Source organism: Leptonotus elevatus, chromosome 11 (genome assembly GCF_054856555.1).
Source record: "Leptonotus elevatus isolate MCC_2025b chromosome 11, RoL_Lele_1.0, whole genome shotgun sequence".
NCBI classification, from domain to species: Eukaryota; Metazoa; Chordata; class Actinopteri; order Syngnathiformes; family Syngnathidae; genus Leptonotus; species Leptonotus elevatus.
The window spans coordinates 15,319,831-15,345,340 of record NC_141249.1 but is presented as its reverse complement, the minus strand read 5'-3'; the positions used below and the strand labels follow the sequence as shown (position 1 = coordinate 15,345,340).

The window sequence follows — 25,510 nt, the reverse complement described above, 5'->3', positions numbered from 1 at the left end:
GACGCGTTTGTATGCGGGCGTGTCAATCAAAATAGGTTGACGTGACGTCACCAGGTGACGACAGTATTTGACTACCCAATTTCAAAGAAACAGTTTACGGTTTACGGCACAAGTGCGAGTGCGTGCGTGAGCCGTGCGTGCGCGCGCGTGTGTGTGTGTGTGTAGCGGCGGCAGTGGGAACGGCAGCCAAGATGGCGGCGCTGGAAGAGGAGCGGAGCTACGGGCTGTCCTGTGGAAGAGTGAGCAACGGCAGCAATGTCTCCGTCTTCCACGTCAAACTCACTGACAGCGCGCTGAGGGCCTTCGAGGGTTACCGGGGCGGCAAGGTAAGAGCACGCCCGGCCCCAGCGAAACGAGACATTTCGGGTTGAGGTGAGGTGAGGGAGGGGGGTTTGTTGGAAGTGTGTCCGCGAGGGCTGTGACAGGCGGCAGTAAAGCCGGAGTCGGTCCACACCAACTCGCTCACCCCCCTCTTGAGCCCCGACAGGCGGCCACACCAGGGGATTTTAGCGGCCACTCGGTTCTCCCTCTGAGTCGCTTGACTTGAATGAGGCAGCTAGCTTATTTTTTTTTTTTCTTCTTCTTTTTTTTTTTTTAAACAGCAACACTCAGACTTGAGTCTTAAACCTCCACTGGACAATCGATTTTTATATTTTATTTGTTTGGGGTTTATTTTCCCCTCTCTGGTTAGTTTGTGAAATATCATATTTCATTCCAAACTTGTTTCCAGAAAGTTTGTTTAGCTGTCAAAACAGTCTGGTGAAGCAGCCAGCAAGTGGCCACACCATCAGTGGCAGCTTCTTAAATTAAACAAAACTAGTGTACAGTAGAGTGGTGCGGTGCCCTGACTTACGATTTTAATTCGTTAAATGATCACCCCTCATAACTCAAATCGAATAGAATAGATAGAGATAGAATATAATTTCCATTAATCAGTTCCAAACTCTCCTCCCCATGCAAATGCAAATTTTCGTTATTGACATCCATCCATTAAATCATTAAATATAAAATGGAATAAATGCTAATGTAAAAAAAAAAAATCGCCTGGTTTTATGAGGTGTAATTAAACCAAAAGTCTCATACGCTGTCGTACATTTGTGTATTGTGCCTTTAAATGGCGCTCTCCCACTATGCACTCTGTAGCAGGTGCACTGTCTGTCTTTCATTAGCAGAGGTTCGGTTTTTGTGATATCGAAGTTATTTTCTCCTAAAAAAAGTCACATTTCCTATTTTGACAGATCAACTCCCTTTAAATATAAAGAAAAAGCAAATGACAGTGACATTATTCAAAACTTGTCAAAGTTGGCCGTTTAAACACAACTCTAAATGGACTTGGCATTATGATATAACATTTTAAATGTTTGACAGTTTGTCAATAAATTAACCGCCACCGTGTCCTCACTGCATTTCAGCAGGATATGGAAGTCACACAAAAAAAAGAGATTTTTGATGAAGCCCTAGCTGAGTTACCGTTAACAATGCATGCCTTTTTTTTTCTTTCTTGAATTATGAACATACAGTAAATGTGAGTTACAAGCGCTAGATGGCAGTAGCAAACTTCGCAGTAGTCAGCAGTTTTGGCAAATATTGAACAGCTCAAATGTTTTTCACTCTACTTTAAAAAGACATTTGCATGTTATGCATTTCACCAAAACGCCACGTAACTCTCTGTTTGAAAGTCTGCTAGCTTAATGCTAACACACAATGCAAAACACCCCCGGTAAGCTAATGAAACTAGCCTCGACGTTGCCGTGCTGTGAGCAGGACATTTGAACGCAAACAGTGCGGCAGCACGTCAGACAATTTGCAAATAGGGGGCAGATGATTTGTGACGAGTGTTTTGTCATAAGTGTCATAAGTCAACGTACCATTTTGTACAGTGCATTTTTATATGGTTTTCACAATCACGAAAATGGGTTTGACGCCCTTGGTTTAATTTGTGGAAATAGTTGTGCTGTGGTGGGACTTGCTGCTCCTTGCCCAGAGGATTGCCTTCTAACATTTCAGCCTCTATAAATATTTGACAGGGAAAACCTGGCTGGTCAGGAGAAGGAGGCCTTATCTCCTCATGCAGTGTTTGTGTACAGTGCCACTAACAGCTGATAAGAGCCAACTACCAATTGCAGTGGCTAATTACTAGCTTCCTATTTAGTTTTTGTCCTTTTTTGAAATATTGATAATATTGTCACGTGAGCTGTCTTAGCAAGTATTTAGTTTAATTCACACATGTAGTTGTAGCTATGTTAGATTTTTTGGGGGGTGGGGGGTGAAGAATTTTGAACCCTTTTTACAGTATTGTCATAGTAGCTGCGTTTGCAAAGACTTTGACCGCATTCTGATGTCATAAGTGTTTTTGAGCATTTGGTATTATGAAAATAACTTTTTTTTTTTTTTTTATAGTGTTGTAGCCAATTTGGTGGCATCAAAGTAATGTGATGTCATCATTGTAGTGGAGTTGACGAACATTTTAAAATAATGCGTCACAATTGCAATAATTTTAATTATATCCGTTAGGTTAGGGTCAATTTGTCGGAAGTATTTGGTTATTTGGACGTGAAAACATTTTTCATTTGCTGAGTTGGCAGATCATTTGGTAGTCTGTAAAGTATGTCACGTTACGATACTCTCAAAGTAGCTGATTTGGTAAGAATTTCATGGCGTCAAAATGATGTAATTTTAATGGTATTATCGTAGCACTATTAGTGAAAATGTCAATTAGATTTAGTCAAAATAACACCTTTTCACAATATTGTCATCGTAGCTGAGTTTGCGCGAATTTTGTAATTTCATTGTCCAAATGACATACGTTTATGGTATTGTCATCAATCATCATAGTTATGTTTCTAAAAAATGTGGTCACATCAAACAAATAATTATTTACAATGTTGACGAGTTTGCACAAATTTGGTAACTTCAAATTAATAACTTTTACCTTTTTATCGTGCAAATGATTGAAAACTGATGGTGTCAAAAATAAAATCTTCGTCTAATACTGTCATAGCACAGTTTTGTAATTTTATTATCAAAACGGCTTCTTCTTTTTTAACGACATTGCCATCGCAGCTATGCTTGCTAATAAACTGAGAGATTCAACGAATGTCTTACTCTTAGTACCCTTCTTCTTCGCTTGCTCAGCTGCTATGACGTGACAACCAGTTGTAGAGGCAGTCCAGTGGCATTATGGTGGGGGGGGGGGGGGGGGGAGTTATTTGTGACGACGTCCAACGTGCAACAGCAGTCATCAGGCAGTGAGACGACCGTGGCGTTTCGATGCTTCCTGTTTGAGACGTGACTGTCGGCTGGTCGGGCTCTCATGACGACAGCAAGCAGCAGCAGCAGCAGCAAGCCGGAGCTCGTCTTCCTGCTAGCCGGCTGTGTTATAAGCGACAAGTGAGCCATTTAGGCCCCCGGTGCAAACTCAGGGCGACTTGACCACAGTTTAGGATTTTCGTGTAAGGGTAAAGTGATTGCAGTCCTCACCGTGCAATGATTGCGTAACTTTTGTCTTAAGCTTTTTGTCGTCTGTTTATATGAGCAGTAGGGGTGTGCCAAAAAAATTGATTCTCATTTAGTACGATTCAGAATCTAGTTTAAATGTCCCCAAATCGATTTTACTTCAATTATTTTATACTGTCTTGCCTTTGTCTGTGTGTGCCTTTTATTTGGAGCGCTGTTCATGTTGTACCTGATTTGGCCACTTAGGGGCAGTGTGGTTACTGTTAAGTTGTAGCCACATTAGAGAGTAGAAGGAAAAAGTCACGATCAAGTTATTCCAATAAAAGTGTTTTTTGGTTTTTTTTGCAGTGTGGAGCCGTTCTTTTGAGTGATAAAAGTGCCGCGAGTAGCGCGCTAATTAGCATTAGCAAGTCAGACTGGAGTAGATCGTTACAATTCCTTGCACATCTATAGATTGAAGCAAAAAATCATGGCCAATCAAATCATTTTGAATCAAAAAGCGTTCTTAATCGAAAATCGATTCTGAATCGAATCGCAGACCCAAAAATCGAATTGTGAGACATTCAATGATTCCCACCCCTAATAAGCAGTGTTTTCATGGCCATTGGTGTGTAAATTAGCAAAAAAATCAATTTGGCAATGTTGTTACATTTTTGTGAATAATGCTTAATTATTAATGTCATAATTCTGAAATTGCATTGATGGAAGTTTAGCATACGTTAGCATTGTTAGTCCTTGGCAGCAATCTACACTTGCAGGTTTTCTGTACCTCTTAGCTTTCCGATAAAGCGAAGAATGCATTTCCTGGTTGCAGTATTTTTTTATTTTTATATCTGGGGTTCAACATTAAGCCCTTTCACACTGTCATTCTAAGATGGCTTTTCACACATTATTCCCACCTTGCTGTCCTGCATGTAACGCACCGATGTGGCATGAGAAGATTATAGGCGCCCTGTGAATTTACCGCTATCAGATGCGCGTAACCATGTGCAAGGAGCCGCAAACGGAGTGTTACGTTTCACACTTGACGCTGCCCATAACCCTTAGCATTGAAACCGGCAATTGGACTTCCTCTTCTAATGCCTAAACCCACGTTTTTCCACTTTGTCAAACTAAATCCCATTCTTGCAGTTCGGTGTTTTGTTAAATAAATAAATACATACATGCTGTTTGTTTATTTATTTATTTACAAATGGTGAAATCCAGTCATATGGTAGGAGTGGTTCGGCCTTGCCGTCTGCTCACACATGATAAGTATGATAGTCAAAATCTGCGCAGGAGTGTTTTCAGAAAAAAAAAGCTATTTACCTTTCTTGGTATTTGTCATTGGCTTCACTTTCACTTTTTATTTCATTTGAATCGCTGGTCATACACACTATAGGAATGATATGGGAAGAAATGGAGATGGGCTTGGTTGGGGGGGGGAGTTGAAGCGGGTTAGCATGTGCCACTGAAATGGTTATTTAAGGAATGCTGACTCTCCAGTTTCAGCTGATCATGGGACACGGCGAGAGAGAGAGAGAGAGAGAGATGACCGTACCCGCTCGGGCCAAATATGACTCGAAATGTCACAGTAGTCCTCAGTCTTTTGTGGCGACCTTCTCACAAGCGATCGCGTCACCCCGGTGTCGCGGCGTACACGCCAGATACATCCCCTGACCCCACAACGCGGAAGTGGTGGCACGTACGTCACGCGTTGCCTCGGGCGTGCGCTCAGACTTGAGCGTTATGCCAGCAGAGTGAGTTTACGCACACGCAGGTTTTGTCTTCATGATAAGCCCTGGTCCACTTTAATGACGTTCTGTCACTCATTAGGGAAGTGCTAATGAACCAATCAATGGCCAGACTTGTCTTAATGATTCCTTGTGTTTTATTAGCATAGGCAGAATAGATAAATGGATATGAGGATGGACTTTGGCCAAAAGAGTCTTTGTTAGATTAACACTAGTGTGTCCATGACGTTTTGAATAATGCCATTGTCCTTTGTTTTTGTTTTTCTATATTGGAAAGAAGGGAAAATTCAAATCAGAAAATCTGATTTTTGGCAGGAAATAAAACAGATATGTGACCTTTTTTAGGCCGTATGGGCCAGCCCTAGTTTAGCATAGCAAAAGACCTGGCGCGCCATCCTTCAATCAGATAATTACAAATGCGATGATGTCTGTTGTGATGTATATCTCGTATCGGTGTTAAATATAACAGCTCTGTCCTGGCACCGCCGACTTCCCTGACACGCCGATGTCGCCCCTCCTCTGTTCACGCCTCTGCTACAAACTCCGCTTCTAGTTGCCAGTGCGTGGCGGCATCCACGGCCGTGTCATCGATCCCACGGTCCAGACCTGTGCCCTGTCCCCAAGGTTAGCTCTGTGGAACATTCTGGGATCAGGTCCCAAAAAATAGTGGCATGTCAGCAGCCTATTCAAACGAACGAGCTGATGGTCGCACTATGTTTGCGGAGCCGGGAGGGAGGGGGGGGGGGTGGTGGTGGTGGTGGTGGTGGAGTGCTAAAACCGGTGCAGAGTCGAGGTTTGACCAAGGAGGGTGGCTCCATGAATGGTCTGGTGTTCCTGGATAGGTTCTTGATGTTCCCACTGGGCTGAGCTTAAGAAGTCCAGGTCATGTTTATAAACGAGAATTGGTTCGCAAACATTTTTGCCTGGTTAACTCATTCACTGCCATAAATTCATAAAATAAATAAATAAATAGATTAATCAATGAATGAAATGAATTTTTGACGTTTATAGCCGTCAATGGCAATAAATGAATGAATTAATGATTGAAAAAAAAAATTTTGGGGTGTCAGGCAATTAAAATTTGTAATCCTAATTAATCGCATGACTTCACTAGTTAACTCACAATTTATCACACATTTTATATCTGTTCTAAATGTACAATAAAAAAATCTAGGTTTTCATACTCTTGACAAAAGTGGGGAAAAAATTTTAACTAATAGAAGTAGTTAAAATGAATTTTTGACGTCTGTAGCTGTCAATGGCAGTGAATGAGTTAAATACAGTACAAAAAAAAAAGAAAAAAAAGTGAAATGGTCTGTTGTTGGAAAAATTCATCATGAGCATGCATTTATTGGCGTGAGCATAGCAAGTTTGATCAAAATTGTGACACAGAATCTACTGTATGTAAAAACGGCCACACAAAAAACAAACAAATTTCCCTTTAATGTCTTGTACTTTAATTGCATATACTAATTGCAGTGTAGTTGGAAAACAAAACTCAGTCCTCCTCTAACCTCATGATCCACAAGTGGGTGACGGCGAACTAATGTTACATGCGGTATATCTGGTCGTTTTTTGGGGTATTTTTTAAAATATATTTTTATTAAATTTTCTTGAAAACTTCTTGGGTGGTGGCCCGCCCAAGTATTAACATGTTGTGGGAAACACTGATTTCTGCAAATTCATGCTTTTTTTGTCTTTGTGCAATCGTGAGTAAGTGAGCTGCTTTACAAATTCCCAGCATTTTCCACCAAATGTTAGGCCATAAATTAATTAATCATGCAGTCAATTTTGTAAGCAAGGCGCTGTCTGAGCAAGAGCTGTCACACGGCCAGTGAGGTTTGCAGAACCAGCTTCACTTAGTCTGTCAGGAATGTCAGGGCAGGATTTGCACCCAGCTCTCGCTCTCTCTCTGAATCCCATGACGTGAATACGATTCCCTTTGTTTGGGTGCCCAAAACCGATTTCTCTGAAAATGTACGTTATGCTGAATGGCACTGATTTCAGCGTCCTAATACCCAGCCGCTCCGGGTTGCGAAATGGGTGGGTTGCCTCGGGGTGGAAGGGCATCAAAACTGTGCCAAACAAATCATGCGAGTGACTCGCGGGTTTTTCAAGTCAAAAGTCGCAATGCCTTGTGACTGCCGTTAAACTAAGCTTTTGTTGCATTTCATGCGTGACCTTAGTTGGTCAACTATACATTCCAGAAAAAGCGGATTCAAGCCAAAATCATGTGAATTATAGGCTTGGCAGAAGAACGATTGAATGTTTCGTATGTGAGAGTACAAAGCGTGTTGTATTTGATTGACTTGCCTTCGCGTGAACTTTGATTTCATTTGAACCAACCCAGTGTGGAGGGGGGAACAGCCAATTTGACTTCCTCTTTGTGGTGCGCGTGTCCTCACTCTTTGCTGGAATGGGAGTCAGATTTCTCATACTTTCTTCTGCAAAAAGTTGTTTTAATTGGAGACATGTTATGTGCATTGTTCAAAATCAAATTTGTTCCTCCTTCCGCGATGAAGCACAAAATGTCAACAAAATCCTTAATGTGCTTTGCAAAGACGGGATGACGTTTTTATTTATTTTTTTATTATTTTTTTTTTTTATGGTGACAAATGATTGCGTGTCACCAATGGACCTGACTGAGTCTATTCTGCTACGCGCGGGACTGAAAGTATTTGGAAAATGTCTGGCTTGCTCCCACTGTTGTCTGCATGAAGGACTCAAATCATCTCTCTCGTCTCTAGGACGCGATGATAGCAAACTTGCTGGCTTTTGCTCAGCTTTGTATTGATTAGATTAATTGCAGTTCACAGCTGTTGTCATTTGCATACTGCATATAAAAGTGTTGACTGCTGAGCCCATTTGAAATTCCGTCGCTAACCAATACAGTGCTCTCTTTGTAATCAAGTTATTCAGGTTTAGGACTGGGTATCGATTTTAATTTCCTGAATCGATTCAATTTCAATTCACAAGAGTTCAGTTTGATTCAATTTAGATTTTTTTCCAATTTGATTCACTTCAGTTCACTCTGATATCAATTAATTATGGAACAATAATTCTTCTTAAATGTCAAGGACATGATAAAAACTCTTCAAATATTGCGTATATTGGAGGCAGTAACCGGTCAAATGATTTAGTTTATTAATGAAAGTAACGCGTTATAATCACTCAAGTGTTACACAAACATTGAAATCAGTAAGGATGAGATGAAAATATTTTGATAATTGTAATTCAATAATTTTGAATATAAAAGTCATTCATAAATGTAATAAAATACTTTTAAATTCATGTGAACAGTACATTTTGAGAAAATATACTTTCTTCTTAAAAAAAAAATTGGAAAAAGAGACTTAAAATAATTGGTTTTATTCATCGATATTGGGATCAATAGGAACATCGATTCAATGTAATTGTTGCAACCCTAGATGTAATTGACATTCATGAAATTATTTAAAGAAATGCATTGTGATAATTGTATAAATTGAAAGTGGTGACATTTGTCTTTTTTTCTTCCTTTCTTATTTTAGGTCCTGTCATCACAACCATTAATCACATTTAATGGAAACCAAGGGGTAAGTCATGCAACCACACACACTCAATGAAACAACCTTTTTTTTTTGTCATTGAGAGTAACCACATGAAGAGAACTCCATTCTGCCTCAATCGCTTCACGACACCATTTATCAACGATTCGTTTCACAATTGGCAGCGTTATTCATGATCGATTAAACATTTATTATATATACACATGCCTGTATTTGGATGAAGTCACTTTGACACGTTGCAATTTCATTTGACAGGTCAGTCATTTAAACTGCCCCAAGTCGAGTGCAAACAATGCCAAACAAACCACATTTCAATAAGCTGTCTTTAAGATGAATGCATTAGTCGCTCAGAAATCGAGGGTCGTGTCAAAAAAATGGAGCTATCCAACCGTCTTTTATGTTAACTAAAAAATGAAATATTCTTATACATTTATCTGAACAGTTCCATAGTCATATGCACAAATCAGATGGTTTGTGATTGGATGTTGTCATCTATTAATACCTCGAATTCCTCCTAAAGTGATGCGGCAGACGCCCTCCATTTGGAAAATGTGTTGCTGCTTGAGGTCAGAATGTTCGGCACAAGTGTGAAAGTGGCTAAATGACACAGCAGATGCTTTCTCGACACCATTGCAAGCGTTCACTCCCAGCTCTTGACTCGGCTCGTGCAAACCAATGCCAGCATGTTTCCCACATCAGGAAGGCAAGAATAAAAAAAAAAATTTAAAAAGGGGGGATTAACGCGTGTAACCGCAGATGTTTGTCGCGTGAATGGAACGATCCGCCTCCCTGGCAGAAATGAGGCAGGTAAATCTGTCTCTAATGCCGCAGCAAAGAATGTTGAAAATGAATTTAAGAACCCGACAGAGTACGGGTTTGCCATGATCTCACACTATCCTGTGAACGGGGAGGAGCCCAAATTTAAAAGCCAGTTTTCAGAGATGCTTGCTTACAAATCTCAATGTAACAATCGTCACATTTTGAAATTGTGTACGTCAGGTTCATGATTGATCCTCAAGTGAGTCATGACGGGAAGCGGTAGGTTTCAGAGCTTTTACAGGAACATGTTGAGTGTCACTCGGCCATCAGATGTCGTGTTTGCTCTGTAATCCGAACACAATCGTTGGACGTTGTTAGCCAGTGTAACCCATTCGTCTTTACCCCATTTGACCTTTTGTCCACATGGCATCCATTGTCGCTCCACTTGTGTGTCTCTTTGGTCGTCTGTGTGGCGATTTGTCCTTTTTCTAATGAGTCCATCCTGAAAAGAGGTATTGTTTAACTGATGCCAAGCAGAATGAAAAGATGAGCAGACTTGCAGGCACGACAAAAGCAGGAGGGGGTGTTTGGACAGCCTGTTTAAATCCACTTGTACCAGTAGCCAAAGCTATAAACAGGGCATTGTTTGTAGACAGGATGTGCTGTCTCATTTGGTGTTTTAGTGTCTTAACACTCACCTCGTCTGTTTTGTGGTTGCCGTGAGGCAAAGCACTTTAAGTGCATTTTACTTGTACTTCTGCGCTAAATCAAAACTGTTAGCTTACCCCGTTGATGTGTTTTTAGCTCTGGACGCTGCAGTATTGTAGTTCACAGTCATTGATTTTGCTGCCGTATACTCTATTCTCTCAAATATGCCTTCTCCTTAACTTACCTTTTATACCTCAAAGTAAATACAGTAGAATGATGCTGACCAAGGAGGGTGGCTCCATGAACGTTCTGGTGTTCCTGGATAGGTTCTTGATGTTCCCACTGGGCTGAGCTTAAGAAGTCCAGGTCATGTTTGTAAATGAGAATTAGTTTGCAAACATTTTTGCCTGGTTAACTTATTCACTGCCATAAATTATTATTTTTTTAATAACATAATTAATTAATTAATTTTAAAAAAAGAAAACATTATAAAAAAAATTGGGGTGTCAGGCGATTAAAATTTGTAATCATAATTAATCGCATGACATCACTAATTAACCCACAATTAATCACACATTTTATATCTGTTTTGCAGTCTCCAATTTGCCATTTTGGCCTCAACAACAACTTTGCGCTCTCATACCATTTCTGAGGACAATTCCAACTTCTCTCTTACGCCCAGCCATAGTCTGACTATTCACACTTACAAATTGTACGGAATGTACGCATGTGACGAGTTTGGACCCGGGAGACATTTGGTGTGGGGGAGCCTCGCTCTCGACTCATTCTTTACAGTGAGTCACAGAGTCAACTGCGTCAGTCCTCTGTGGCTTCGCCTCCCTGCATCACAATCATTCCGAGTTGTCCGACTCAAATTGCAGCATTACATTTTATATCCCTGTAATGTATAGCTGCGTAGCCGGCAATAACGCTACATTTCGAACCTGTGTGATTTATGTCTTTGCACTCACTGTGCCTTGTTTTTTCTCTTTGGTTTGTTGATCAGTTGAATTCATGGAAAACGACAATGTGCATGCAAAAAGGCAAACGGTGTCAGAGAAAACAATGTGGTATTTCTCGGCGATGTCCCCGAGTGGATCAGTCAAATAAAGCTTATGGAAAAGCAACTCTTTTGTTGCTTTTTTATGGTTAGAACCAGTGTGTCATGCGCTGCTAGAGTACAGCAGAATGGACAGGAAATAAAGGACATGTATTTATAGTGGACCACATGCAGCCTTCTTCATACGTGTCAAGCCCTTCAGTAAACAGAGTTGAGCCGACTGCCTTCTGACCGCACGTCGGCACCTCGATGGTTGAGGAATATACTGTACGTAATGCACTTGGTGGAAGATGTCTCCTCAAAAATGGCAAACCATGGGCCAAGCTCCCATTTGTTAAGATTATGACTTTTTGCCCATAGCAAATAATGGGGAAAACTTTCAACTGTTGGCAGTTGTTTGAATTACATTTTACTTTATCAAACAAGGTTAAACATGAGAATATCCAATTGTAGAAATAATTAAAGAAAACCTGTCGTCCCCCCCCCCCCCCCCCACACACACACATCTACATAGTTAACTACTGTAAAAGCTAGAGGCTTAATGCTTTTGAATGTGAGGCCACTTAGCATAACGGCCAATGCATATATTTTTTTCATTATGTAGCATTGCACCATTTATACTGCTACTTCTCAGGCTAAAGAAAAAGTGCTTGACAATCCACGTGGTTTTTTTTTTGCTACACATACACTTCATATGGAGCATCACAGATGTGCCATATATAACAAAAAGAAACAGAGACAGATACCTGTCATAGTTTCAAGCCAGAAAACTGGAGAATGGAAAGAGGTTGTGTAGCTTTAAGAGCCTTTCCTTGTTTTTTCAGTAAGAAGAGTCCTGGAGCACTTTTGCCGAGGCCCTGGGCGCATATTATATAGTTACTTCAACTTCAAATATGACATGTTTTAATTTTAATGAGTTGGAAAAGAACAAATATTACACGCATTCCCACGCTGTGTACAAAGCAGAAGTTTTCAATTATTTTGCACAGGGAGGAAAAAATGATCCTGCCATATCCTTGAACAAGTATTTTTATTCCTCCCAGTCTTTTCAGCCTGGAGGTTCTTTCATGCTTAGGCCAAGATGTCAAGATAAAATCCAAATGATTCCAATTATGAGAGTTATTATCCAGTGAATCTTCTTGGATAAGTCACATGTTCATGTTGCTGTTTTCTCCGTTTGCCTCTTGCAGAAAATTTCAATACCACGGTCAGAAAATTCCAATGAACTGCACACGTTTACTTTCTACCTGTCCAACGTGGGCAGAGACAACCCGCAGGGCAGCTTCGACTGCATCCAGCAGTACATCACCAGGTGAGAGGCCCACTCTCGTAGCCTTGCCTGGCCCGCTCCACAAGCGCAACATCATAAAACATGTTCCCAAGAACGGTTAGTAGCGTGGGTGAATCAGCTTTACCCGCTGTCATGCAACTGGGTTGGACAGCGGGCGGAAAGGAGAGACTTTGAGCAAGTCAGTCATGCGTCAAGACTTCCAAGAGGGTGGAAGTGATACAAGGAGACAGGCTAGTACACCGGAGGAGGTGGGAAGAGGGGCTGTGTCGACCATGTCACATTTTGGCAAGTTGAGCTGGAGTTAGTATTGTGCAATAGATTAGTTTCAGCAGCTGATTTAAAATTGGTGCGGACCAGGAACGTCCTATTGTTTAATTCAGGATGTCACATTTACAAAGCCTACACACCAAGGGTGGGATGATACAGGTAGCACACACTATGGTTCGTATCTCGGGTTTTTGGCTATGGGTCGATACATTCTCAGTATGCGTTTTGTGCATAAAGAAAATAACAGCATTTTGTACTGTTCTGAATAAAATAACTTGTGTGGTTAATTATTACTACTTCAACAGCAACTCAGTGGTGGCATCATTCTTTTGGGCTGTTTTTCATCAGCTGGAATTGAGGCTATAGTGAAGGGGGGAGGGAATTTTTAACAGTTCCAGCTTCCAAATACCTGTCAGGCATCTGCTAGAAATCCATAAAATGTCAGGAAAAGTCTACTGGAACACTTGAACTTATTTGTGGTTAATCACAAGCACTTTGTGCGCTCGTGTATGCTAACTCCCGTTCAACATGAGTTTGAATGTACTTGGTCAATTTCAAACACAGCCACATCCCTGGTTATAAGGGGGTGCAGACTTATGCAACCACATTATCGAAGTTATTTTTTTTTAGCTCAGTTTGAGGTCACAAATAACGGCAGAATTATTTTTTTGAAATTTACTCTTATTTTATAGTTTTTTTTAAATAACACAAAAGCAGCATTTTAGCAGGGGTGTGTAGTTTTATTACGTCAATTGTACCTCTACATCATGGCTAGAACATTTGTTGTGTCAAGAGCATGTAAGCGATACCAGGAGACAGGCCAGTGTATTTAAAAGATGAAGTCAGTAGGACCACTCCTCCTTGAGCCCTACAAATTGACCTCCAGCTGTATGTTGTCAAGTATCCTTGACACTTTTCGCACCAAAGCACATTGACATGAAAAAAAGAAAAGCGCTGACGGAATCAAATGAAATTGGAACTGATACCAAAGCTAGTAAAAACCAGAAAGTCGATTCACTCCACTGAGCGCCAAACTCTCTGTCCCTAAGCAAGAAGGTCACGTGGCGTTCAACCACATGGATCCTTATCAACGCACCGAGCGCCAATGTGAAACCGTAAAATGACAGCGCTCGGCCTCTAGCTGCCCCGGCATCTCATTTGCTGCCAAACTGTCAGAATGGAGGCGTGAAGGTGGTCAGACAGAAAGGCATTTGGTGTGTTGGTGCGGAGAAACCCACAGACGTGTGGGAATGGTTGTCTTTGGTTACAATATGAAACTTGTCGTTTATTTAAAAGTTTTGTCTGTAATAACATGCCGTACTTTTTCCCCAATTGAATCTTTGAGTCACCCCACCCTGTTCTTCCGCTCACAGCCTCTCCTCTTTGTTTTGGCAGCGAGGGTAGCATTCAGCTGGATTGTTTGGGTGCCATCCAAGACAAGATTACCGTATGTGCCACGGACGACTCTTACCAGAAGGCCAGAGAAAGCATGGCCCAGGTTGAGGAGGAGACACGGAGCAGGGGGGCCATCGTCATCAAGCCCGGCGGCAGATTCGTCGGTGAGCGGCATTGCCTTTAGAAAAATGCCAGGACAACAAAACGCATCATTAAAAGATGAAAATATCTGAATGCATGTAGGGGATTAAAAGAGGAAATTGTGCATGCTGCAACCTCCCAAGTTGTCTTGCTTTATAGCACCGACACTGGCTGTTTGAGATGGTTTTTAGACCACCATCCATTGTGTACAAAATGCAAGCCACAGTTTTATCTGGAGCATATCCATATTTGATGTTAGTGTTTGACAACTCAACATGGGAACAAAATGGCACACCTCTCAAAAGTCATAAAATCTAGAGATGAATCAAAAGTTTAAAAAAAACAATGATGATAATAATAATAATCTGCCTCAAAAATCTTAAAGCGTCATCAAATCTCATGAGACTTTAGTCAAGATGCACAACATACTGACAATCGTTTTCCCAAATTACGATCAGTCAACAAAGTCCCAATTGTTGGGCTTCTGTTGTTTCTCAAGTCTTTCTTTCTAACTGCAGATCATTCCGAAATGTAACCCAACAATATTGTGGCTCCTCCTCCTCTACTCTCCAGGCAAAAGGGTTCAGATCCGGAAACCGGCATCGGCCCTGTCCGACGTGGCCCCCTCACGCAGAACCTCTCGGCCGGTCATCATCTCCAGCAGCACGGTCAAGAAAGCAAGCACTCAGCACAGGCCGCTCCGAGAGCGCCTGGTCCACCTGCTGGCCCTCAAGCCTTACAAGAAACCCGAGCTGCTCCTGAGGTTGCAGAAAGACGGCCTCTTGCAGTCTGACAAAGACTCCCTGGACAGCCACCTGCAACAGGTCACATGCGCTCGCTCGTGGAACGTGGCGACTTTATTTCTCAGCTGCATCCTTACCAGTGATCTCTTTTCATTTAATAGGTGGCAAACTTGAACGGGAAAGATAATACACTCACTTTAAAAGATTTTTTATATAAGGAAGTTCATAAAGACTGGCCCGGATACACGGAAGGAGACCAGCAGCTTCTCAAGAGAATCTTGTTAAGGTATGATTGCTTTTATTTGTAACCCAGTTGGCACCATGATTTTGGATTGGATGACAATGTTGTAATTCTCAGTAGTGATTATGATGCAGCTGATGTGGTATTCATTTAAAATTGCTGCATTCGTTTGAATTACCAATCAGTCTGTAATTCATGGTTTCTTCTTTTTTTCTTTTTCTTTTTGCTATTAGCACGTAATGCACCAAAGGTGTATTTGAAATGGAAAATTATTCAAATTAATATTTGATTTATTAAAATTACAAGCGTAAAGTCGTTATGTTGCAAGTAGTATTCTTTATTATTATTATTATAAAATTAGAGGAAATGATCATGGTGTTACAAGAAAGTAATACAGTGTTGTATTTTCCTCTACAATAACTTGATATATTTTTTCTAGGAAGAGAATTAAGTAAATAAAAACAAAATATTTTCGTTAGAAAAGTCATAATATTGCCTTATTTTATTCGAAGACTGATGTTGTACCATTTATAATATAGGTTTTATTTTTTTCTGAGAAAAGTGGTGCTATTACAAGAATAAATTTATCTTTTCATGATGGCCCTTCATATTAAGGCACACAGGATGCCTGAAGCTGATTTCCTCTGCTGGTTTCACATTGAAATCTATTTTCTGCACAGTTATCAGATGTTCTGTCACAGAATGAACTGTACTGCTCTAGCAGACATTCGTCAGAACTGAACTCTTGCTTCAAAGCAAACACTTGTTGGTACCAACCAGTCCTCAAAACAAAAATCTAGGCTATTGTGTGTCAGATGGCAAATGAATGGAAATAATTTACGCAGTGTCATTTAATAATGCCTAATTATGGGTGGTTAAAAAGCACCTTTTGTATTTGTGTCCGCCGAAGAATAACTTGTGACATGTTGCCATCGGAGCAATGTATTATGTTTATTGACATCATAAGCTGTTGGCTTTCTTCCCAGTGGAAAAAAATGTAGTTCCTCAGGATCTGCGAGCAAGGAAAGGCCAGCTTCCAGCTGGCTATATATAGACCAGGCAGCAATACTCGGTTCAGTTGAGAGCAGACCTCTGCAAAGTCACGAGAATTCGATATCTCCTGCAACCCAAACTATGATCGAAAACCGTTAACTGTCATTCTGAACTCACCTGCACTTATTATTATTTATTTTGTTTTTAATTTATATTTTCGCACCAGGTCTGAGGACTGTCATGTCAGTTATGCTGTATGTCCTTTACATCTGACAAATGAATAAATGAAAATGTAATGAAATGAATGACCTTAGAACATTACCTTTACATAGAAACGGCTCACAGATAATCTGATTTCAAAAAATGCACCAGAAGTTATTACAAGTAAAATGGGGGGCTTTTGCATTTAGTGTGCCTTATATTGAATTGAACAAGTGAGCTGTTCACTTCCACTACTGCCTAAAGCAATATGCACCATTTTAGGGCAAAACAAAACAAAACACAAATAGGTGTGAAAATATTTGTTTTTCAGTTTTGACTATGTTCTAACATTAGTATGAACATGACCAGTTAAAAAAAAAAAAAAAAGTCATCCACATTTCCAACTTTTCAGATTCCCTGGTGGATTGTATTTTTATGTATACACTTTTGTCACGCACACACACACACACTCCTCCAGCAGCTATCAGTCACTTAGGACGAGTACAGCAACTTGACTGTAGTGCACGTGATGCAACCGAGTTCCAGCACATGCTGATCTCTGTGTTTTGTGTGTGCATGTGAGGTGGCAGTAGTCCAAGGTTCAGCCATATGTGTCATTTGACTGCCTCTATTCTGGCCCCAGCACACACAAAACACCCACAACGGGTGGGTCACCACATATTTCTGTGCATCTAAAACGCCCCCACCCCCAATAATCAGCCGTGGCCCATTTACTGCATTATGTTTTGTCCGCCTGTAATAATAAGTAGTAAGTACAAAAGCTCTATTCACAGCAGCTGACTTCACGTGTCTGTTTGCACACTTTGGCAACATTAACACAGCTCGTTAGACCAGTCGCAGCCCGTCTAAATCATTGTGGTGGAAATATGGTTGTGAAGCGCAAGTCAATTGTTGGCGATGAATGTGTTTTGTTCTTCCAGGAAGCAGTGCCAGTCTCAAAACAATGCCGCTCCTCTGCCAGAGAGCCCGCCCAAGGAGCTAGCCAGCAGCTCACCATCTCAGGTGAGCGTACTGGTCACATCCAAGACCTTGCAGACCGTTTATGCTATGATAGCATGTCATTTTGGACATACTTTTATCAGAAAACAAACATTTTGGAGCCTGCAAATGCAAGTAACAGAGGATTTTTTTTAAGGTTACCCTTACAAAATCATCTGTTACCTCTTTCACACCGAAACCAGTCATAACTGTAAACGCTGTGCTTATTTACCTGTGGCTTTTATAGACGCAAAGTGTTGCTGTGCTTACTGGGCACACTTTCACGTAGCAACATGACGTCCCAAAATAATAATTTGACGTGTGACGTCGGCATCTGGCGAGTAAAACGAACCCTGCAGGACGCTTGGAGACTTCAATGTGTGGGAATGAAGGAGAAGAATTTGTCTCACTATTAGATTACAGTCATTTCTGGACTATAAGGCGCGCTACTTGTTTCACTTGCATTCAACCCTGCGGCTTATCCATCAGATCACAAGGGGGCGCACTATAAAGGAAGCGCAAGTGAGTCCAAATACAGTAGGAGAGACCGAGCGTGAGCGAGGCAATTTGTGCCTTCATTATGGAAAAGAAAGTAGAGGGAATTTAAAACCAGACATTAAAACCCCTGCAGCTTATAGTCCAGAAATTACTGTATATCAATATCTGGAACTTGTGACATAAAAAGTACTTGTTAGCCATCAACAACTGCATTCAAAATAAAATTTTAACACGCGCTAATAACTGGGAATGTTGTGTTCAGAATCAACCCATGCAACCACATTCAGATCTTATTTTAAATGGGAGTAAAGTCGACACACACCAGCCGCCATTTAAAGTGCTTCTGAAAGCTCATGTGTTTATAAATAACCTTATTCTTGACTCTGTTGTTGACATTTTATTTTTCCGCCAGAAACGTCCTGTTGCAGACTTCATTGACCCCCTCGCCAATAAGAAGCCGCGGATATCGCATCTTGCCAGTAAAGCTGCACCAAGTCCCATCAATGGCAAGCTCGGCTCATCCAGCGGCAAAGGCGAGGCAGGCGGAGCGCAGCCGGGACTCGCCGCTCACTTGTCGGACGGCGCGCTGACGTCCGGCTCCCAGCCGCTCCCCATGCTGGATATCCCCCGACCGTTTGAAGCACTGTCAGACGTCAGCAATGACTCGAGCCACAATGGCAGAGACTGCGACGCCCAGGAAACGACGGCGGAGAGGCTCGGCCAAGCGCCTTCGCTTCTTTCGGCGAGCACCGTGCCGCCTGTCGGCGCGTCCCCCACTGCGCTTCCACGCGACCAGAGTCCGTCAGCCGCCACTGGGAGTAAAAAGCCCAAGAAAAAGTCCAAGAAGCATAAAGACAAGGAGAAGAAGAAAGACAAGGGGAGAGCTAGAGGCCAAGAGGAGAAGGAGAGGAAGAGTCCACACTCGGTGCCTGAGCCTGATCGAACCTGTGAGATGAGCCCAGAAAACCTCAAAAGTAACAGTATTCCACTCAAAAGCACAAGTGAGTAGCAAGTGTTCTCGTCCTGGATATGCAGCCTTCTTTTCACATTTGAGCAGTGATTGAGCGTGAACGATCATCAATTTCACTAAAATGGTCAGAAAATAATTTTATTTATGACAAATAAAAGAACTTTATTCATCCATCTATGCCAGTGACGTATAGTGGCAGGCAGAACAATAAAATGCTCTTCCGTTAATGGCCGAAGGTCCCGTTTACCTGTGTATCCACCTGTTGCTATTCATCCAAAAGAATCACAACTTGGTGTTCAAACAGGCCCAGATAGTAAATGTGTGCACATTAAAACTGAGCTCATTATTATTTCAGTATACATACATGCTTTGTGTGACATTTTCCATAATGTAAACAAACTGAATGTTGAAAACGTGATAGTCACAAAGCAATTGGAATGCAATCAACTTTGACAAGATTGCCGCATCAACTCTTCCCAGCCCCCCAAGCCCGTCCGTGTACAATAGTTTTCTTTTGGTTTTCCCACTTTGTTGCCATCTCCAACTAGCAGTAGTATCCCGTTTAACCAATAACTCTTCAGTGGGTGGAGTCATTAAGGGCTGAAGCACAAACACAAAAATCCATTGATTCAACCCCATAGTTTGGTCTCATAAGATAATATATTTACACTGTGATAAAGTAACACGGGAGACTAAAAGCAAACCCTCATATGTTGTTTCATTAGTCATCACTGTGAGTGAGTCATCTTCAAGTGTGTGACTCACTGATTAAACAGAGACCTCTACTGGAGACTTGTACTTCCTGATACAGCCAACTTGGTATTGTTAATGATGCATAGAGGAAAACGTAGGAAGTTGGACATTTCTAAGCTATGGCTACTGGTATGAAAATTGGTGCATAGCTACAACCCATCTCCATGAAATGATTGGGTGGAGTAACTTGATTTTTGTCATTTTGCAAGAGAATATGGCAAAGATTATTTCTTTTGGATTGTTTTTACAGAAGTTAAGGTTTTCCTCAGGTTTTTCCTTTTGCTAAATTAAATGATTTTGGACATGGATGATACTGGATATTCGTATTAGATATCACTGTTTGCACTTTAACTCAGTCACTGCCATTGACGGCTATAGACGTCAAAAATTCATTTGAACTATTTCTATTAGTTTAACTTTTTTTTTTCCACTTTTGCTAACAAGAGTATGAAAACCTAGAAGAAAAATATTATAAATTTAGAACAGATATACAATTTGTGATTAATCGTTAGTTAACAAGTGAAGTCATGTGATTAATTACAATTTAAAAAAAAAAATATATCGCCTGATGGGCCTAATTTAAAAAATAAATAAAATAAGAGCCGTCTAATTGTAATTAATCGCATGATAATTTTATATCTGTTATAAATGTACAATAAAAAAAATAATTAAATGGAAAAAAAAATTCAACTAAGAAATAGTTCACATACATTTTTTACGTCTATAGTCGTCAATGGCAGTGAATGAGTTAATCCACCAGTGAGGTACTGTTATCAATTTCAATGGTTGGATCTTGGGCAGTATCATGTAAATTGAAAGGGAAAACATAACTGGGATTAGCCAAGAAGGTTAGTTGAATATCAGTATATCCAAACACAAGTTAAGTTTATAAAAAAATTCATTTTCTCTATTCATTACGTACTAAAATGAGAGGTTGACAAAAACAATTTGTTCTTACAGCTAATAGATCATGTAGAAGATAATCTAATGTCTATTCTATCACGTGGTCGGCGGCCATTTTGTCCATACCGCGAGATTCTTGTGGTCAGACCTCATAAACTCAGAGTGGCATATTTCCGATTGCCCAGCAGTCTTGAATGCAATGTGAGCGTGCGCTTGTTATGGAGTTACCGGCACATGTTCATATTACTGACATTGTCTTTCAGCTCCAAACGGAATGTGCAACAGTTCCAGTATTTCATCGTCTCCAGAGGTGACCGACTACTTATTGTAAGTACTTCAACAATGTCACGAGTTGCTGTTTTTCGTTTCAAAGTAGCATCGCAATACTTTTCTTGTCACTTACCGACGTTAAGGTCATGTTTTTAATTTTGAATGATTAATAGTCGTGCATGAGGTCGGGTGTTAGAACCTGTTTATTTCCTTTTTAAATGGTGCCACATTTGTATGGATGAGCAGCAGAGCTGAGCATGTGCTTAATGAAATAAGACAACAAAGAAATCATCTGCCAGTCACAAATTTTTTTGCATTTTGTGCTGCATGTTTATTCCCTACATGAAAAAAAAAGTGTCTGCTTGACCATTGTTTGATTGCGTTTGACTTCCACATGGTTTTTCCCCCGCAATTGTTCTAAGCCTTTCTCTTAAAACCCGCCTAGGAAGTACACAGTGATCACGTCTCCAGAGCAGCGTCAGAGGTATAAAAACGACTTCAACTCCGAGTACAGCGAGTACCGCGGTCTGCACGCTCGCATCGAAAGCATCACCAGGCACTTCTCTGAGCTGGACAACGAGCTGAAGAAGTTGCAGCAAGGCACAGACAAGTACAAGGTGACGATTCTGTTGGGAAGCAGCTCATATTTGTGTCGCGCCAGCCAACGTTCAAAACAAATGCTCTCATGTGTTCTGTCCTTTACAGACAATCCACAATCAGATACTCCAAGAGTATCATAACATTAAAAAGGTAGGTTTTTGCCGATGTAATACATGAATTAATGGGGTTATTAGAAATATAAATACTCTATTGGGTTTTTATAGAGTGCCTTTTGCTGTTTAAAAAAATATTTTATTAGGGGGCTGTTGAACCAACTTAAGTCTAAAGAGAGAATTGTTGGCCTTCTTAATTGAATTACTTTAAGTGGTAACACAATTTAATTAAGTTAATCCAAGTTAATATATGAAGTTTAATTAATTATGAGGTCATTAAGTTTAATTAATTGAGTTAATCAAACTTGATATATTAATTTGGGATAATTGCGTGTTACCACTTGAAGCAATTCAATTAAGTTGGTCATTTATTTTTTTAGAGTGTAGATTAATGGCAATTCCATTGATTTCAGTGCGGAAAGAATATTTTAGATGAGTGTTTTGTGTTGATTGCATGGCCACGGAATGAATTAAACCCGTATCTCAAGGTACCGCTGTGCATCTACACGTGTTTTTGACTGTGGTCTTTTTGTGCCTTGCAGATCAATCCCAACTATAGCCAAGAGAAGAACCGCTGTGAATATCTGCACAACAAACTGGCACATATCAAAAGGGTCATCGGCGAGTACGATCAACAGCAACTCTGAAAGTAAAAGTACTTATTGGGATGAGGAAAAAGGAAAAAGGAAAAAAAAAAAACTCTGGAATATTTTTTTTTTTTGCGTTTGGACAAGGATGCTCTCATTTAGGCCAAAGGCTCACATGAGGACTCGAACAAGGACGCAGAATCTTTGTCCTCTCTTTACTTTTCTTTTCGTTGTGGAAGATGTCGCTGCCGGGCCTAGTGAGGCTTCTTTTTTTTTTTCCCTCAGCTTCTAGTGAGAGAATCAGGGAATTTAAACAAAAAAAAAAAAAAAACACTTCTTTCCAAGGAGATGTCTGTCCTGCTTTTGAGACTGGGAAGTGTGCAGGTCAAATGTTTAAGTTCGGAAAAACAAAAGGAAACGGTCTTCCCCGCCTTATATATATTGAGATGTATTTATTTTCAAAGCCTCAAAGTGATGGGGGAATATCAGCGCTTTTTCAAGGCCGTCTCTCCTCATTTTGAAATTCAGCCAGTATTTTATTCAGAAGCTGCCTTTTGCCCTTCATTCTTCTTCTCTCTTTAAAAGAGAGCACGCACATGTCGATGGAGTTGCACGCCATGTTTTCCGGAAGTCTTAAGTCTCCCAATCCCTTTACTCACCAGCCAGGCTTCATGCTTGAGAAGAGCCGCTCATCTGCTGGTGGCCAACAGAGAACCGGACCCAATTTTAGAAATGGAATGAAAGACCCTCCTTTTAGAAAACGCTGTTAACCCGCAAATGCTCTACTAAGAAAAAGTTGTGGCTTTTCAGAGAAATTTCAGGATGAACCTAAAATGCACCATAACCTTTACAAGTCAACTTGACCAAGTGTCATCTTGGTCTCATGATGTCAAAATGTGACCAGCGTGATGAAGATGACTGTTTAAATGCCAATTCTGATCATTTCGTGGATCGAAGACTTGTTGGGAATTTTGCCAATCCACTCAGAGGAGTTCAAAAAGTACTGAAACGGTGCTCGTGCGTTGAAGTTTAAAAGTCATTTCAAGTTCCCTTGTAAAGATTATAGTGCATTTAAAAATCCATCCTGAAATTTCACCCAAAAGCCTAGTGACTTTTTGCGACTATCATCACAATCATGCATTTAGTATGGCCGATGTCTAATTCCGGTCACGTTGCGTCCGCACGACTGTTAACATGAAGCCATCCATCCTCCTCCGAAACAGACGTTTGGCCCTTTAACACTTTTTGCCTTTTCCCACCCCCAAAATCTTGATGTCAGACAAGCTCGCAGAAGAGCAAGTCCAGTCCATCAGTCTGCAAACTGCATTGGGAGATCCTTTGTGTCAGGGGTGGGGAAACCTGCAGTCCATAGGTCAATAAAACTGGGGGGGGGGGGGGGGACTGTGATGAGAAACCGTCAAAAATGATTTAATATAGTAACCCAAAATGGGCCCCTGATAGGATAAAATTCCCCTGCTTTATGTGAATATGACAAATGAGCACTTTTTCTCCTTCACCTTGCTGTTATCTGTGAGGGTGTTATTTTTTATTTTTTTGTCTACGTGAATATTTTGTCATTGGAGCGCATGCTTTGTGAATGAACAATCTTTGCATCTTTTACCAGGAGCAGACAGAGCATATGGATTTGGAAAAAAAAAAAAATCTAAGTTCCATTCCTATGTGATCTATTGAACTCCATGGGATTTTTTTTTCTTCTTCCTTCAGTGCTTTCCCCGTGTGGGGAATTTACAACACCGTTACCGTTTGCATACTGACCTGTCCTGGAATCTCTGAAAATCCATTGTGAGTGAATATTCAGCCACGCAGGAGTGATTGTGCCAAAATGGCCCTGTTGTATACATTTTATTTTTCCTGACCCTCTTTTCTTGTCTCGCTGATGTGCAAGCAAAGAAAAAAAGGGGTGGTGGGGGGGGGGGGGGTTGCTGAGGGCACACGGGAGGCAGATGTGTCTGGAAATGTCAGCGCTTAAAACCCAAAGCACGCTTTTTGAAAACCATAAGGGACTGGGACTGAAATGAAAATCTTTTGTTTCAATAAAAATTATTTCAAATCCTGATTGGTCAAATTCCCATCCCTATTATTGCTGTCTGTCTGATTCTGTAATGCAAATGGGGGCCATTTTATGAATGACTCGTACAAACACAGTGTGATACAAAATGGCAGTTCATGAACTGAAATTTGATTTATTTTTTCTCTCTCAAGGAAATAGAACGTACAGTAGCATAGGAAGCAAAAAACAACTTTGACTGGAGGGTTTTGGTTTGTTTTTATACTTTTTTGGGGGGGGGGGGTAGTATTAAGACGCAGATGTGCATTTTCAGATATATTAAAATAGGAATTTACAATTACAAAAACGCATCATTATGACTGATATTAGTAAATGATAAATATGCTGGGGGTGGGGGGGGGGACATTCGCCTCAGCCCCATCTTGTGCCTCTAATTTGATATTACAAGAACCCACAACACCCATGATAAAACAACTGATCAGAGACAGAAGGTTGTAACTTATGAGGTGTCAATCACAGCCCTGCCACAGAAAAGCTTCTTCATAATTGAGCATCACAATGACACTAAATGTTATCGGTTTGAAGTTTCGTGCCTTCTGTCTCTGACCTGTTGTTTTCTAGAGTGTAGTGAGTTCTTGTAAATTAAATTAGAGCCACAAGATGGGGCCAGAGATTACCTTTTTTTTTCTTTTTTTTAGATGTTTTGTTTATCATAACGACTTAACAAATGTAGGATTTTTTTTTAAATTGCCTGCAATTGATAATAATGTGTACTTTATTTGGAGGGGCGTGGTTTTATTATTAATTTGTTGGCACCACTATGTCATAGTGGCACTTCGTTCTCACGGTTTTAAGATTCGGGCTTTGAATATCTACTCCAGCCTTGTTCTCCAAAGTAAGCTTTTCCTCCATCTTTATTGAAGACTCTAAATGAAAGCGTGATTGATTATGAATGCTTGCCCATCTATATGCACCTTTTAGATTGGCTGGCGACCAGTCCAAGGTGTACCCCACCTCTCACCCAAAGCCAGCTGGGATAGGCTCCAGCTCACTCGTGACCCTAATGAGAACAAGTGCTATGGAAAATGGTCATCAAAACCATCTTAATTGGCCAAGTATGTGTGGCATAAATTAGGCAGTTTGCCTCCGTAATATGAGCTACACTTGTGTTGCAGTAAAAAGCAAAACGCATAGTCTTTACGTATTATATTATATGGGTACCATTCGTGTGATCATACCGACCAATGACAGCTGTGCAAACAATGCGGAGAGCCATCGACCAAAGATAAAGTGACCCGTAGTGCGGCAGTAA

The 25,510-nt window shown here is 40.7% G+C and overlaps 1 protein-coding gene across 1 annotated transcript; it reads left to right on the top strand.

Moving 5' to 3' along the window:
* Positions 1-97: 97 nt before the first annotated feature.
* On the top strand, positions 98-24,246 carry ell (elongation factor RNA polymerase II). The gene is made up of 12 exons (XM_086089961.1): positions 98-326; positions 8,720-8,764; positions 12,395-12,516; positions 14,158-14,321; positions 14,872-15,122; positions 15,203-15,327; positions 17,418-17,499; positions 18,386-18,974; positions 20,863-20,926; positions 21,315-21,486; positions 21,575-21,619; positions 22,125-24,246. The coding sequence occupies exons 1-12, from the start codon at positions 192-194 to the stop codon at positions 22,227-22,229; spliced, it is 1,899 nt and encodes a 632-aa protein (XP_085946087.1). The 5' UTR covers positions 98-191; the 3' UTR covers positions 22,230-24,246.
* The last annotated feature ends 1,264 nt before the right edge of the window (positions 24,247-25,510 follow it).

What these genes read in the sequence shown, in the direction of transcription:
- ell (XM_086089961.1), top strand. Translation starts at nt 192, where the DNA reads ATGGCGGCGCTGGAAGAGGAGCGGAGCTACGGGCTGTCCTGTGGAAGA. An exon ending in CTCAAGAGAATCTTGTTAAG is followed by an intron (nt 15,328 to 17,417) that starts GTATGATTGCTT and finishes TTGTTCTTCCAG; the next exon opens with GAAGCAGTGCCAGTCTCAAA. An exon ending in CCAGCAGCTCACCATCTCAG is followed by an intron (nt 17,500 to 18,385) that starts GTGAGCGTACTG and finishes TTTTTCCGCCAG; the next exon opens with AAACGTCCTGTTGCAGACTT.